Source organism: Piliocolobus tephrosceles, chromosome 13 (genome assembly GCF_002776525.5).
Source record: "Piliocolobus tephrosceles isolate RC106 chromosome 13, ASM277652v3, whole genome shotgun sequence".
NCBI lineage: Eukaryota > Metazoa > Chordata > Mammalia > Primates > Cercopithecidae > Piliocolobus > Piliocolobus tephrosceles.
This window is the reverse complement of record NC_045446.1, coordinates 106,970,733-106,985,751: the sequence shown is the minus strand read 5'-3', so window position 1 is coordinate 106,985,751 and position 15,019 is coordinate 106,970,733. Positions and strand designations below refer to the sequence as shown.

At 45.1% G+C, this 15,019-nt stretch overlaps 3 protein-coding genes across 4 annotated transcripts in view; 2 read left to right on the top strand and 1 right to left on the bottom strand.

Annotated features, from left to right (window-relative positions):
- Positions 1-4,673, top strand: part of BACE1 (beta-secretase 1) — a 30,930-nt gene extending 26,257 nt beyond the window's left edge. Inside the window, exon 9 of the mRNA XM_023208312.1 lies at positions 572-4,673. Coding sequence (XP_023064080.1) covers positions 572-813 — 242 coding nt within the window. The 3' untranslated portion in view covers positions 814-4,673. The remainder of the gene's footprint in view (positions 1-571) is intronic.
- LOC111540187 lies at positions 1,964-4,673 on the top strand. Its single transcript, XM_023208317.2, has 2 exons — positions 1,964-2,445; positions 3,623-4,673. Exons 1-2 carry the CDS (start codon positions 2,110-2,112, stop codon positions 3,683-3,685), a joined length of 399 nt encoding a protein of 132 aa, XP_023064085.1. The 5' UTR covers positions 1,964-2,109; the 3' UTR covers positions 3,686-4,673.
- Positions 2,950-15,019, bottom strand: part of RNF214 (ring finger protein 214) — a 56,599-nt gene continuing 44,529 nt past the window's right edge. Inside the window, exons 7-15 of one of the 2 annotated variants that reach the window (XM_023208311.3) lie at positions 10,641-10,737; positions 10,386-10,474; positions 8,948-9,038; positions 8,643-8,741; positions 8,072-8,448; positions 7,806-7,938; positions 7,492-7,596; positions 7,132-7,227; positions 2,950-5,284 (exon numbers count right to left, since the gene is read on the bottom strand). In XM_023208311.3, the coding sequence (XP_023064079.1) occupies positions 5,219-5,284; positions 7,132-7,227; positions 7,492-7,596; positions 7,806-7,938; positions 8,072-8,448; positions 8,643-8,741; positions 8,948-9,038; positions 10,386-10,474; positions 10,641-10,737 (1,153 nt within the window). In that variant the 3' untranslated portion in view covers positions 2,950-5,218. The remainder of the gene's footprint in view (positions 5,285-7,131; positions 7,228-7,491; positions 7,597-7,805; positions 7,939-8,071; positions 8,449-8,642; positions 8,742-8,947; positions 9,039-10,385; positions 10,475-10,640; positions 10,738-15,019) is intronic. The other variant, XM_026451668.1, reaches the window with a different exon arrangement.

Below are 15,019 nucleotides of genomic sequence, written 5' to 3'. Positions count from 1 at the left end.
GGGTAGTAACAGTTGCCTCAAACCCTAGTCAACAATTGTGCAAAAGTTAGTGTCAATGCTCATCCTTTTTCTGTACTGCCTGCCATGACCACTGCCTGGATTGGTAACCTCTGTTGGAAACCGAGAGCAGCAAGAGCTACCTGTGTACCCTGGGAAGCTCTTGATGCAAGGGTAGCAGGCTGAGCCTATAGTGACCCTGTCAGCTGCCACATGGTGAGGTTGAATGCTACTTCAGAAAGGTGGCAGGGTTTTGCAGTTGAATTTCAGCAGCAGAAAGTAAGTTTACTAGGTGTGGCTTTTGGTCAGTTCAGAACTACTGACTTGTAGTTATCACTCCTACCAGCTGGGTATACAAGGGCGGGCTGCTACTACCAGTGACTTGGGAGGGGAGACAGGCCTCCACCTGGTGCTGGCTTCCCGGCCTGCTCCTAAATATCTCCTGGGAAGGAGATTGGATAGCTTCTGCATGGGCTAATTTCAAGGCCTCACTATCAGGAAGTTCTTTTTGTTATGTAACCCAAACTGCTCTATGACAATGACAGCTGTCCATTCACATTTACCCTCTCCCCAGTGCACGATGAGTTCAGGACGGCAGCGGTGGAAGGCCCTTTTGTCACCCCGGACATGGAAGACTGTGGCTACAACATTCCACAGACAGATGAGTCAACTCTCATGACCATAGCCTATGTCATGGCTGCCATCTGCGCCCTCTTCATGCTGCCACTCTGCCTCATGGTGTGTCAGTGGCGCTGCCTCCGTTGCCTGCGCCAGCAGCATGATGACTTTGCTGATGACATCTCCCTGCTGAAGTGAGGAGGCCCATGGGCAGAAGATAGAGATTCCCCTGGACCACACCCCTGTGGTTCATTTTGGTCACAAGTAGGAGACACAGATGGCACCTGTGGCCAGAGCACCTCAGGACCCTCCCCACCCACCAAATGCCTCTGCCTTGATGGAGAAGAAGGAAAAGGCTGGCAAGGTGGGTTCCAGGGACTGTACCTGTAGGAAATAGAAAAGAGAAGAAAGAAGCACTCTGGTGGCGGGAATACTCTTGGTCACCTCAAATTTAAGTTGGGAAATTCTGCTGCTTGAAACTTCAGCCCTGAACCTTTGTCCACCATTCCTTTAAATTCTCCGACCCAAAGTATTCTTCTTTTCTTAGTTTCAGAAGTACTGGCATCACACCCAGGTTACCCTGGCATGTGTCCCTGTGGTACCCTGGCAGAGAAGAGACCAAGCTTGTTTCCCTGCTGGCCAAAGTCAGTAGGAGAGGATGCACAGTTTGCTATTTTCTTCAGAGACAGGGACTGTATAAACAAGCCTAACATTGGTGCAAAGATTGCCTCTTGAATTAAAAAAGAAAAACTAGATTGAATATTTATACAAATGGGGGCGGCTGGAAAGAGGAGAAAGAGAGGGAGTACAAAGACAGGGAATAGTGGGATCGAAGCTAGGAAAAGCAGAAACACAACCACTCACCAGTCCTAGTTTTAGACCTCATCTCCAAGATAGCATCCCATCTCATAAGATGGGTGTTGTTTCAATGTTTTCTTTTCTGTGGTTGCAGCCTGACCAAAAGTGAGATGGGAAGGGCTTATCTAGCCAAAGAGCTCTTTTTTTAGCTCTCTTAAATGAAGTGCCCACTAAAAAGTTCCACTTAACACATGAATTTCTACCATATTAATTTCACTTGTCTCTACCTGAACCCTTATTCTACATATGATAGGTAGCACCGAAATATCCTAACCCCCCTAAGCTCCAGGTGCCCTTTGAGAGAGCAACTGGACTATATAGCAGGGCTGGGCTCTGTCTTCCTGGTCACAGGTTCACTCTTTCCCCCAAATCTTCCTCTGGAGCTTTGCAGCCAAGGTGCTAAAAGGAATAGGTAGGAGACCTCTTCCTCCTAATCCTTAAAAGCATAATGTTGAAGATTCATTCAACAGCTGATGCCCTATAACCCCTGCCTGGATTTCTTCCCATTAAGCTATAAGAAGTAGCAAGATCTTTACATAATTCAGAGTGGTTTCATTGCCTTCCTGCCCTCTCTAATGGCCCCTCCATTTATTTGACTAAAGCATCACACAGTGGCACTAGTATTATATCAGGAGTATGAGAAATACAGTGCTTTCTGGCTCTAACATCATTGCCTTCAGTATCAAGGCTGCCTGGAGAAAGGATGGCAGCTTCAGGGCTTCCTTATGTTCTCCACCACAAGAACTCCTTGATGAAGGCCATCTTTTTCCCCTATCCTGCTCTCCCCTCCCGGCTCCTAATGGTACGTGGGTACCCAGGCTGGTTCTTGGGCTAGGTAGCGGGGACCAAGTTCATTACCTCCCTATCAGTTCTAGCATAGTAAACTACGGTATCAGTGTTAGTGGGAAGAGCTGGATTTTCCTGGTATACCCACTGCATCCTACTCCTATCTGGTCAACACGCTGCTTCCAGGTATAGGACCTGCCAAGTGTGGAATTACCTGATAAGGGAGAAGGAAATACAAGGAGGGCCTCTGGTGTTCCTGGCCTCAGCCAGCTGCCCACAAGCCATAAACCAATAAAACAAGAATACTGAGTCTGTTTTTTATCTGGGTTCTCTTCATTCCCACTGCACTTGGTGCTGCTTTGGCTGACTGGGAACACCCCATAACTACAGAGCCTGACAGGAAGACTGGAGACTGTCCACTTCTAGCTCAGAACTTACTGTGTAAATAAACTTCCAGAACTGCTACCATGAAGTGAAAATGCCACATTCTGCTTTATAATTTCTACCCATGTTGGGAAAAACTGGCTTTTTCCCAGCCCTTTCCAGAGCATAAAATTCAACCCCTTTAATAGCAAGTCCCATCAGCCTAATATTTTTTTTAAAGAAAACTTGCACTTGTTTTTCTTTTTACAGTTATTTCCTTCCTACCCCAAAACTATAAGTGTAAAAAAAAAAAGTCTTAACAGCTTCTTGCTTGTAAAAATATGTATTATACATCTCTATTTTTAAATTCTCCTGAAAAATGACTGTCCCATTCTCCACTCACTGTATTTGGGGCCTTTCCCATTGGTCTGCATGGCTTTTATCATTGCAGGCCAGTGGACAGAGGGAGAAGGGAGAACAGGGGTGGCCAACACTTGTGTTGCTTTCTGACTGATCCTGAACAAGAAATAGTAACACTGAGGCGCTCGCTCCCATGCACAACTCTCCAAAACACTTATCCTGCTAGAATGGGCTTTCTAGGATCTTTACTGGGAAGCAGTTAAGCCCCCTCCTCACCACTTCCTTCTTTTTTTCTTTACTCCTTTGGCTTCAGAGGATTTTGAAAAAGAAACAATATGCTTTACACTCACTTCCAATTTCTAAATTTTCAAGGGATACTGAAAAATAACAGCAGGTGGCCTAAGGCTGCTATAAAGTTGAGGGGAGAGGAAATCTTAAGATTACAAGATAAAAAATGAATCCCCTAAACGAAAAGAACAATGGAACTGGTCTTCCATTTTGCCACCTTTCCTGTTCATGACAGCTACTAACCTGGAGACAGTAACATTTCATTAACCAAAGAAAGTGGGTCACCTGACCTCTGAAGAGCTGAGTACTCAGGCCACTCCAATCACCCTACAAGATGCCAAGCAGGTCCCAGGAAGTCCAGCTCCTTAAACTGATGCTAGTCAATAAACCTGGGCAAGTGAGGCAAGAGAAATGACAAAGAATCCATCTGTGAGGTGACAGGCAGGGATGAAAGACAAAGAAGGAGAGGAGTATCAAAAGCAGAGAGGAGATCATTTAGTTGGGTCTGAAAGGAAAAGTCTTTGCTATCTGACATGTATTGCTAGTACCTGTAAGCATTTTAGGTCCCATAATGGAAAAAAAAATCAGCTACTGGTAGTATAATAATGTCCTTTGCCTGGAGTCAGTTTTTTAAAAAAAGTTAACTCTTAGTTTTTACTTGTTTAATTCTAAAAGAGAAGGGAGCTGAGGCCATTCTCTGTAGGAGTAAAGATAAAATAATAGGAAAAGATTCAAAGCTCTTACAGAGTCACAGCTTTCCCAGGTATAAAACCTAAAATTAAGAAGTACGACAAGCAGAGGTGGAAAATGATCTAGTTCCTGATAGCTACCCATAGAGCAAGTGATTGATAAATTTGAAATCCAAACTGTTTTCTTAGTATCACTTTGGTCTCCATTGTTCCCAGGACAGGAAATACGTCCCCCATAACTTTCTTGCTTCAAAAATTAAAATCCAGCATCCCAAGATCATTCTGCAACTAATTTTGCACAGACACCTCCTCACCCCAGTGCCTGTCTGGAGCTCACCCAAGGTCACCCAACAACTTGGTTGTGAACCAACTGCCTTAACCTTCAGGGGGAGGGGGATTAGCTAGACTAGGAGACCAGAAGTGAACGGGAAAGGGTGAGGACTTCACAATGTTGGCTGGTCAGAGCTTGATTAGAAGGCAAGCCAGTGGCAGCAAAGGAAAGCTTGGCCCAGGAAAAACCTGTGGGTTGTGCTAATTTCTATCCAGAAAATAGATTGGACAGAAGCTTGTGGGGTGCATGGAGGAACTGGGACCTGGTTATGTTGTTATTCTCGGACTGTGAATTTTGGTGATGTAAAACAGAATATTCTGTAAACCTAACGTCTGTATAAATAATGAGCGTTAACACAGTAAAATACTCAATAAGAAGTCAAACTACTAGGGTTACTTTTTTTTCCTCAATCAGAGTCTCATTTTATCCATTTGGAGTAGAGTGGCTAAAACAATACTGAGGCTTCTGGAGGCTTTCAGTAAGCAAGGCATCTGGTTGGACAGTGGGTGAGCACCAGGCTTTAAATCTGCATACATGAGCCTTAAGAAAATGGACTAGAGGCTGAGCCAAACCAAAGCAGAATGGCCTTAGAGCAACAGCAGGTTCCTAGGTGGTTTTTATATTATATTTGAAAACAGCCCTGGGCAGGGATATCATAATTTCAGGCCAAACTAAACATCATCTTCCCTACAATCTGCATCCCCCCAAAGGAATTGCAAGATGAGGGGAACAGACTGTTTCTGCATAATATACATACTTTCATTTACGAACATTGGAATACAGACTTTCTATACACACATTACCTATATAATAAAAATGTACATGGCATGAGTATATGTCACTGTATAAATATAGAGTTTTAGAAATCTTGAACCCGCGCTTCCTGTTCACATCAGTTTCTCTTCTTCTTCCTCCCCAGTCAGGTCCGTCATTTAAGAGTTGGACAAAAGGGACAAGTGTCATTTGTGTTGGTCTGGGCCCAGAATTTTATACACTGGAAAGAAAGAAAGACACACCTCAGGTTTATCTGGAAAGACAAAGGGAAGGAAGAAGAGAATGCCAATAAGGTTCAACAAGGCCTAAGTCAGAGAAGTTCTTACACTGAGGTACAAGAGGGGCTTTTTTTTCTTTTTTCTTTTTTTTCCTTTTGAGACAGTCTCCCTCTATTGACCAGGCTGGAGTGCAGTGGTGCGATCTCAGTTCACTGGAATCTCTGCTTCCTGGGTTCAAGCTATTCTCCTGCCTCAGCCTCCCGAGTAGCTGGGATTACAGGCAGGCGTTCACCACCATTCCCGGCTAATTTTGGTATTTTTAGTAGAGATGGGGTTTCACTTTGTTGGCCAGGCTGGTCTCAAACTCTGGCCTCAAGTGATCTGCCTGCCTCAGCCTCCCAAAGTGCTGGGATTACAGGTGTGAGCCACCGCGTCCGGCCCCAAGAAGGGCTATTCAATGGCTCTTACCCTAAAAGAATCCTCAGTGCAAGTGAACCTGTCCTTTTTAAGAGGAACATGAACAATGAGCTGATGAAAGTGTTCATGATGCTGCTTTTTGTTGAATGTCTAGTGTGGCTTGCTCCCCCTTAGGATCTATTTCGCCTGAGATGAGCGTCTCTGTTCTAATACCTGACACCCTCAAATCTTATTCAGGAATTTTTCTTACCAAGAATTTAGATGTAAATTCAGTTTCTACCTCTTGGAAAAGCAAAATGAACAAAACAAAATGGTTAAGAGGGAATCATCCCTGCTACTAAGAGACTTAACTCTGCCTGGCAACATGAAAAAATAGGAATGACTCGTCAGCCTGTGAAGATAATCTCTAACCGGCCAGCCTTCCAAGCTATTCTGTAATGGAGTTACTAATCTCATACTCAGGTCCTCCATTCCATTGCTCTCATCTAGGCAAAGTCTTCTGACAATGCTGTATTTTGAACAATAGTTAGATATGTGGGATTATCACTCATTGTCAATTTTCCAAGAAAGTGATTTAGTGCTCAGTATGAATTGCTTATCCAGTCCCCTGAAGGGAATGGGGTAAAAAGTTGAGAGATCCTAACTGCAGTATTCTGAATTCTGCTAATGTTTAAGCCACAATTTACTGAAAACCTTATGATTAGACATTAGAGACCAGGTGCAGTGGCTCACGCATGTAATCCCAGCACTTTGGGAGGCTGAGGCAGGAGGATCACCTGAGCCCAGGAGTTTGAGACCAGCCTAGGCAACATAACAAGACCTTGTCTCTACTAAAAAAGAAAAAAAAATTAGCTGGGCATGATGGCATGTACCTGTAGTCTCAGCTACTAGAGACTGAAGCATCTTGAGCCTAGGAGATTGAGGCTGTAGTGAGCTATAATCATGCCACTGCATTCCAGTCTGGGCAACAGAATAAAACCCTGTCTCAAAAGACAGACAAAAAAGGCTGGGCGCGGTAGCTCACGCCTGTACTCCCAACACTTTGGGAGGCCGAGACGGGCGGATCACAAGGTCAGGAGTTTGAGACCAGCCTGGCCAATATGGTGAAATCCCGTCTCTACTAAAAACACAAAAATTAGCCAGGCGTGTTGGTGGGCGCCTGTAGTCCCAGCTACTCAGGAGGCTGAGGCAGGAGAATCACTTGAACCTGAGAGGTGGAGGTCGCAGTGAGCTGAGATCGCACCACTGCACTCCAGCCTGGGCAACAGAGCAAGACTCTGTCTAAAAGAAAAAAAAAAAAAAGAGCACCAACACAGTAAAAGAGAAGTTATTTTAGCTATCAGGAAAAAAAAGAGTAGAAAATGAGAAAGAAAAATTATTTCAGCTGTCAGAAGAGAAAGTGTAGACAATGAGGAAGGTCTATAACACCTACCTCCTTGTGCAATACATGGGTACACGCCATTGGATGCAGCTCACTGGGCTGGACGAGTTTCTGGCACATTAGACATAGCTTACAGGTGGCTGGAGCCTGTAGAACAGAGGCGGCATGGTCAAAAGGTAAGGAACCTCTGGGTCTTCTTGCCTTTTATGCCCATAATTCCATGTAGCAAAAAGATTTATATCAAAAGAAATAAAAATCCAAATATAGATTCTTGCCTAAAATATTTGCATTTTCCCAGTAGGGCTGCAAATAACCCAACTGATGGTTTCTTCCTGCACTCAACCTGTAAACCCACTCCTTCCTCACCTCCAGCTTCTCCATATCACAGTGTTCAAAGAAAAAGAGTCTTACATGTGAAGACCTTCCAGGATATGAAACTTGGGCAGAAGGCAAGAACATTGGGGTACTGATTTGAGCCAGTGGAGCAGGGAACAAGGCCCGGATGCGACCAAGTGGCTGTAGGTAGAAACATTGTCAGAGGAAGGGAAGAGAGTCTGAGTAACAGAGCATATCACAAAAATCACTTATTTCCCAGTCCAGCAAAGGAAAAAAGCAGACTAGCCACCTCTGACTGGAATGCTTCTTCCCTCCCCACATTTTTCTGAAATCTACCTCTTCCCCAGCCCTCAGCAGGCCTCAGTTCTCTCCCACGTGGCTTTTCTCACCTGAGTACTTGCTGCCACCCGCTCATGCTCTGCCAGTCGTGCAGCAACCAACTGGATAAGTTCCTCCATGGTCAGGCCTGCCATGGTGGTACGTGCTGTCTTGATCTGCTGAAGAATGTTGGTCATTTGGGCCCTGAGAAAGAAAAACGTTGAGGGAGAGAAAGCCTACACTATACCCACAGGGAACACCCATGTAACCTCCTCTATTTTAACCCATAAGCATTTCTCTGATAAGGACATCTGAATCAGTCCTTGAAGATACTTACTTATTGCACTGTGGGAACCGAGTCAGCAGCTTCTCCAGGATCTTCTCCAGTTTGTCTACTGGTTGGGGCCGGGGAGTTTCAGCAGAAGCCTTAACACCGCCCAAGCCTGGGGGAGGCGGGATGGAGGCGGCAGGGGGCATGTGTGGACCGTGGGGGCTGACAAGGGAACCCAAGCCAGGGCTGTTTCTGCCATGGGAGCCAGGAAGGGATGAGGAAGGCTGGTTGGGCTGGGAAAGGGCAGGGTTCAGGATTGGGAAAGACAAGGAGCGGGGATCTGCACTGGGCATAACCATGGGCATTGTGACCTGCCCAATGGAGAAGGGCATCCGAGGAGCCAGAGAGGGACTGGGTTGGAACACCTGAAGCATGAAGTCTGTCTGCAGAGGAGAAGAGGTAGAGGACAAGAGGGAAAGGAAGAAAAAAAAGTTTACAAAACTGGAGAAGAAATCAATGAACAACTCTTGCATTGAATAGGGATGATCCCAATATCTTCATAAAAGTTCATGTAGAAGACTCTGCTTCTGCTACCAACACAGAAAGGTGAACTTCCCCCCAAAGCCAGCTCTCTTACCTCTGATGGGGGTGGAGGTAAAGTGGGAGTAGGGATTTGAGGAAGGCTGCTCAGCTTGGCTCCATTCCTCACTAACTGGATATGACTATTAAATTGGTCCTAAAAAAAAAAAAAAAAAAAGAAGGTTATTTTTACTGCTGAACTGACTGAGGCTCTCTAGAAAGACAGCACCATCCATTATCAGGAAAACTATTAAAGGAATAGTAGTTGCATTGCCCTAAATGGCAATGCAAAAGGCTATCTCCCGATTGCGGGAAGTGTTGAGCACAGACACTGACTGAATGATGACTCATAAATACACTTACACGAACATTCTTTTTCATTATCCGAACTCCATTCAGTCTTGTCTCCCACTCCTGTTTGGAACGAACTGTCTCCAGTGTTGGGGGAGTTGACCTTTCAAGAAACCAACAGGAATTTACAGATTTAAAGAAAGCCCTGCTGGGCACAGTGACTCACGCCTGTAATCCCAGCACTTTGAGAGGCCAAGGCAGGCAGATCACTTGGGCTGAGGAGTTCTAGACCAGCCTGGGCAATGTGGCTAAACCCTGTCTCTTAAAAAAATGCAAAATTAGCTAGGTGTGGTGGCTCGCGCCTATAGTCCCAGATACTTGGGAGGCTGAGGTAGGAGGATGGCTTGTGCTCAGGAGCCAGAGGCTGCAGTGAGCCAAGATGGTACCACTGCACTACAGAGGGAGACCCTATCTAAAAAAAAAAAAAAAAAAGTCCAATTCCGAATTCTCTGAGATAGCAAAAGCAAAACAGTAGCTGGCTAACTGCCGTTGAGAAAAAGAGGTGGAAGCAGGTGCAGGAGAAGCCCAAGACTCTAATTCCTTTGCCTCACTTTAACTCCAGTATCTTTTCAGTATTTGAGAAAGAGAACCAACAACAGAGAGAACGTTCTTGTCTGCCTGAAAATGCCACGGGGTCCTCCAAGTTCCATGGCAGAAAGAAAGTAAATGACTACATAGGAAATGAATCTCCAAAGACCAGTGTTATGCTTTGACAGGTTAACAGATGCTGGTTATTTTTTATTTTTTAGAGACAGGGTCTCACTGTCGCCTAGGCTGGAGTGCAGTGGTGCAATCAAAGCTCACTGCAGCCTCAACCTCCTGGGCACAAGTCATCCTCCTGCCTCGACCTCCCAAAGTGCTGGGATTACAGGAGCATGCTATTATATCTGGCTTTAACAGATAGTGTTTATCCAAATGGAAACAAAACATTAAAAAATGCAAAACTTTAAAACTGCAGAAGCGAAGAGTTAGAGTACAGAACTTTAGAATATGGGAAGAAAAATCACTGAGCAATTGCTACTGCGAGATAGCCTTAAAATTCCTGTGCAGGTAGAATAAGTGCCAGACTAGCTGGCCTAGGAATTAAAAAACCTAAACAAGGCCGGGCGCGGTGGCTCAAGCCTGTAATCCCAGCACTTTGGGAGGCCGAGACGGGCGGATCACGAGGTCAGGAAATCGAGACCATCCTGGCTAACACAGTAAAACCCCGTCTCTACTAAAAAATACAAAAATCTAGCCGGGCAAGGTGGCGGGCGCCTGTAGTCCCAGCTACTCTGGAGGCTGAGGCAGGAGAATGGCGTAAACCCGGGAGGCGGAGCTTGCAGTGAGCTGAGATCTGGCCACTGCACTCCAGCCCCGGCAACAGAGCAAGACTCCGTCTCAAAAAAAAAAAAAACCTAAACAAACAAACTGCAAGACAATTAAAGCTCTAGAATGGAACGGTACTTACTTGAGGTAAGTAAGGTGCAATTCTGCCTCTTTTTCTGCTTCTTCTAGTTTCAGTACCAGTAACTCTTTCCGGCTCTCTAGTGATAAGATCTAAGGAAGCCACACACATATAAATACTTTATTAATTTTACATACACAAAGCTACCCCTAGGTAGTGAAAACAAAAGCTTACTGGCTCTCCTATTACTATGCCAAAAGTAGATACCATCTGGAAGCCTGAAATTAAGACTTTCAAGACATCAGCTCCTCTTCTTACCTCTGCCTTCCAGGCCCGTTCAGTCTCTTCCATAATGTTCCTATTTATTTCACCATCCTGATTCTTGAGTCTATCCAGTTCCATTTCCCACACCTCTCTGTAAGATAAGAAACCACGAACAAGACTAAGGAAGAAAGATAAGCTTGTTGAGAGACACCAAGGCAAAAGTACAACCCAAAATTGGTCAGCCAAGTATGTTACAGGAAGTCTTACTCTTAGTATTAACTGTATTTATTTTTCTTTCTTTCTTTTTTTTTTGCTAATCAAAAGAGAGCTGGAGTTTAAGTATCAAATATAGACACAAATAATGTTTACAGTGGTCTGCAATTGCACAAAGGCCCTATATTTGAAAGTAAAAATGTTGGCCGGGCACGGTGGCTCAAGCCTGTAATCCCAGCACTTTGGTAGGCCGAGACGGGCGGATCATGAGGTCAGGAGATCGACACCATCCTGGTGAACACGGTGAAACCCCGTCTCTACTAAAAAATACAAAAAACTAGCCGGGTGAGGTGGCGGGCGCCTGTAGTCTCAGCTACGCGGGAGGCTGAGGCAGGAGAATGGCGTAAACCTGGGAGGCGGAGCTTGCAGTGAGCTGAGATCCGGCCACTACACTCCAGCCTGGATGACAAAGCAAGACTCCGTCTCAAAAAAAAAAAAAAAAAAAAAAAAAATGTTGTGGCCAGGTGTGGTGGCTCGCGCCTGTAATCTCAGCACTTTGCAAGTCCAAGATAGGCAGATCACTTGAAGTCAGGAGTTTGAGACCAGCCTGGCCAGCATGGTGAAACCCCATCTCTACTAAAAATACAAAAATTAGCTGAGTGTGATGGCACACGCCTGTAGTCCCAGTTACTCAAAAGGGTGAGGCAAGAGAATTGTTTGAACCTGGGAGGCAGAGGTTGCAGCGAGCTGAGATCGCACCACTGCACTCCAGCCTAGGTTACAAAGCGAGACTCTGTCTCAAATAAAAAAAAAAAAAAAAGGCTTGTATCTCCACTTCCTAAAATAAGGTTACCTACAGCAGGAAAAAGACTGCATCTTGAACAAAAGCCCTCCATTGAAGGCAGAACGTTCTTCTATGTTCAAGAGGATTCAAAACCATTATGGCATTCTGCATTCTTATTTCCCTACATGTCTTTTAGTATGGGTCCTTAAGAATGCAGGACTAAACACAGGGGTCCACCTTTTTGTTTGTTTGTTTTTTATAGACAGGGTCTCACTCTGTTGCCCAGACCAGAGTACAGTGCTATGATCTTGGTTCACTGCAGCCTCAACCCCCTGGACTCAAGCAATCTTCTTGCCTTAGCCTCCCAAGTTACTGGGACTACAGACACACGCCACCACGCCTGGCTGATGTTTATTTATTATTTTTTGTAGAGACAAGGGTCTCACTTTGTTCTACAGGCTGTTCTCAAACTCCTGGGCTCAAGTGATCCTGCTACCTCCGCCTCCCACAGTGCTGGGATTACAGGCTACTGTGCCTGGCCAGAGGCCTACTTAATATTCACCCTTAATGCAGCAAACCACTAATTCGCTACTAAGCACACTGATACAAGCTTATTAATTTTCAATTTTCCTAGCTATAGTAAGTATGCTTCAAAAAGAAAAAAATGTTCTCTTCATACCTCAGGACTTCTCATTTTCCTTGGTTTCCTCCCTCCCTACATGCTTTCCCCCCAACTCAGCATGAGAGTGACCAACTGTCGTGGTTGCCCAGTACTGAGGCATTTCCCAGGATGGATGACTTTCAGTGCTAAAACTGGGATGGGTGATCACCCTACTCAGAACTATAGAGGCTGTTAAGCAACACAGCTGGCAAAGGAATTTCTTTATATTACATTTGATTATGGTAAGTTTTATAGCTGGAAGCCTGGATTACCAAAATCAGTGAACAGAATGGGATGAAAATACTTAGATTATCTCCCCTACATTTTAGAAAGGTAAAAATAAGAAGAAAAGCTTGGGAGGAGTTACATGGTTTTTGTTTTTTGTTTGAGACAGTCTCGCTCTGTCGCCCAGGCCAGAGTGCAATGGCGTGATCTTGGCTCATGGCAACCTCTGCCTCCCGGGTTCAAGCAATTCTCCTGCCTCAGCCTCCTGAGTAGGTGGGACTACAGGCACACGCCACTATGCCTACCTAATTTTTTGTGTTTTTAGTAGAGACAGGGTTTCACTGTGTTAGCCAGGATGGTCTCGATCTCCTGACCTCGTGACCCACCCGCCTCAGCCTCCCAAAGTGCTAGGATTACAGGTGTGAGCCACTGAGCCCAGCCAAGATTTACAAATTAAGAGAAACGTTCCCACTTTTATTTTTTCTTCTTTTTTTTTGAGAGGGAGTCTTTATCTGTTGCCCAGGCTGGAGTGCAGTGGCGCGATCTTGGCTCACTGTAGCCTCCACCTCTCAGGTTCAAATGATTATCCTGCCTCAGTCTCCTGAGTAGCTGGATTACAGGCGCCCACTACCATGCCCAGCTAATTTTTTTTGTATTTTTAGTAGAGATGGGGTTTCGCCACGTTGGCCAGGCAGGTCTTGAACTCCTAACCTCAGGTGATCCACCCACCTCGGCCTCCCAAAGTGCTGGGATTATAGTCATGAGCCACCGCGCCTGGCCCCCACTTGTCTTCAGTGAGAGAAACTTTTATTCCCCTTCCGTTTTTGTAGTAACCTTACATATACGAAAGGGAGCAATTTGCTTAACAGAAGTTTATGAGGCCCTTTCCTCTCACACATTCTTGCTTTTGACCCAATTCTCCACACATCCCTGGTTCTCTATTTCATGTATAGGGAGACGGGGTGTGTGTGTGTGCTACACTTATTCATTCAATCTCTGACATTGTCGGCCCTCTACTGACAAGGTATATTCATCTAATAGAAACGAGAAGTAGGTGGGCATTTTCTGCCTTAATCTTCAGGTATTGCTTCCCTAAATTAACTTCCTAGCAGAAAACACATCATCTAACAATTCTTTGTGGGTTTTTTTTTGAAACTGTCACCTAAGCTGGAGTACACTGGTAGGATCTTGGCTCACTGCAACCTCCACCTCCCAGGTTCAGGCAATTCTCCTGCCTCAGTCTCCCAAGTAGCTGGGGCTACAGATGCGTACCACCACATCTGGCTAATTTTTGTATTTTTAGTAGAGACAGGGTTTTGCCATGTTGGTCAGGTTGATCTTGAACTCCTGACCTCAGGTGATCCACCAGCCTCAACCTCCCAAAGTGCTGGAATTACAAGTGTGAGCCCCTATGCCCAGCCTGATAATTCTTTAGACAAGGATTTTATCGGTAGCTGTGTCTTCTTGCTACAACACATATTCCTTCAGTTCTAAAATATATGAAGAATCAGATGCTCTTACATAAAAAGATGTGAAATACATTACAGAGTCAATCCACCTAGCTTACTATTCACTCTGACAATCGGATAATTGTAGGAAAACATGACAGTTGCCTTCTGTGATTGATGTTATCCTTGAATATTATAGATGCTCACTGAACATCTCTAACTTTCATTACATTGTCAACTACAAATATAAACTTATATTAGAAAAATCAAGTTATGTCAATGGAGACATTCCACGTTTTCACACACAAAAAATCTTTTCCTTTGGGCTTTTTGCCACATTTACCTCACTGGGATCTAACAAAAGGAACTACATTAAGAAATTATTGAGGCCGGGCGCAGTGGCTCAAGCCTGTAATCCCAGCACTTTGGGAGGCCAAGACGGGCGGATCACAAGGTCAGGAGATCGATACCATCCTCGCTAACACGGTGAAACCCCGTCTCTACTAAAAAATACAAAAAACTAGCTGGGCGAGGTGGCGGGCACCTGTAGTCCCAGCTACTCGGGAGGCTGAGGCAGGAGAATGGCGTAAACCTGGGAGGCAGAGCTTGCAGTGAGCTGAGATCTGGCCACTGCACTCCAGCCTGGGCGACAGAGCGAGACTCCGTCTCAAAAAAAAAAAAAAAAGCAATTATTTTCTTGGCCGGGCGCAGTGGCTCACGCAGTTTGGGAGACCGAGGCGGGCGGATCACAAGGTCAGGAGATCAATACCATCCTGGCTAACACGGTGAAACCCCGTCTCTACTAAAAATACAAAAATTAGCTGGGTGTGGTGGCGAGCACCTGTAGTCCCAGCTACTCGGGAGACTGAGGCAGGAGAATGGCGTGAACCCAGGAGGCAGAGCTTGTGGTGAGCCGAGATCGCGCCACTGAACTCCAGCCTGGACGACAGAGCAAGACTCCGTCTCAAAAAAAAAAAAAAAAAAAGAAATTATTTTCTTATTTTCTGTTTTTTAAGAGAGAGGGTTTCACTGTATTGTCCAGGCTGGAGTACAATGGCATGATCATAACTCACTGTAACCTTGAACTCCTGAACTCCCACCT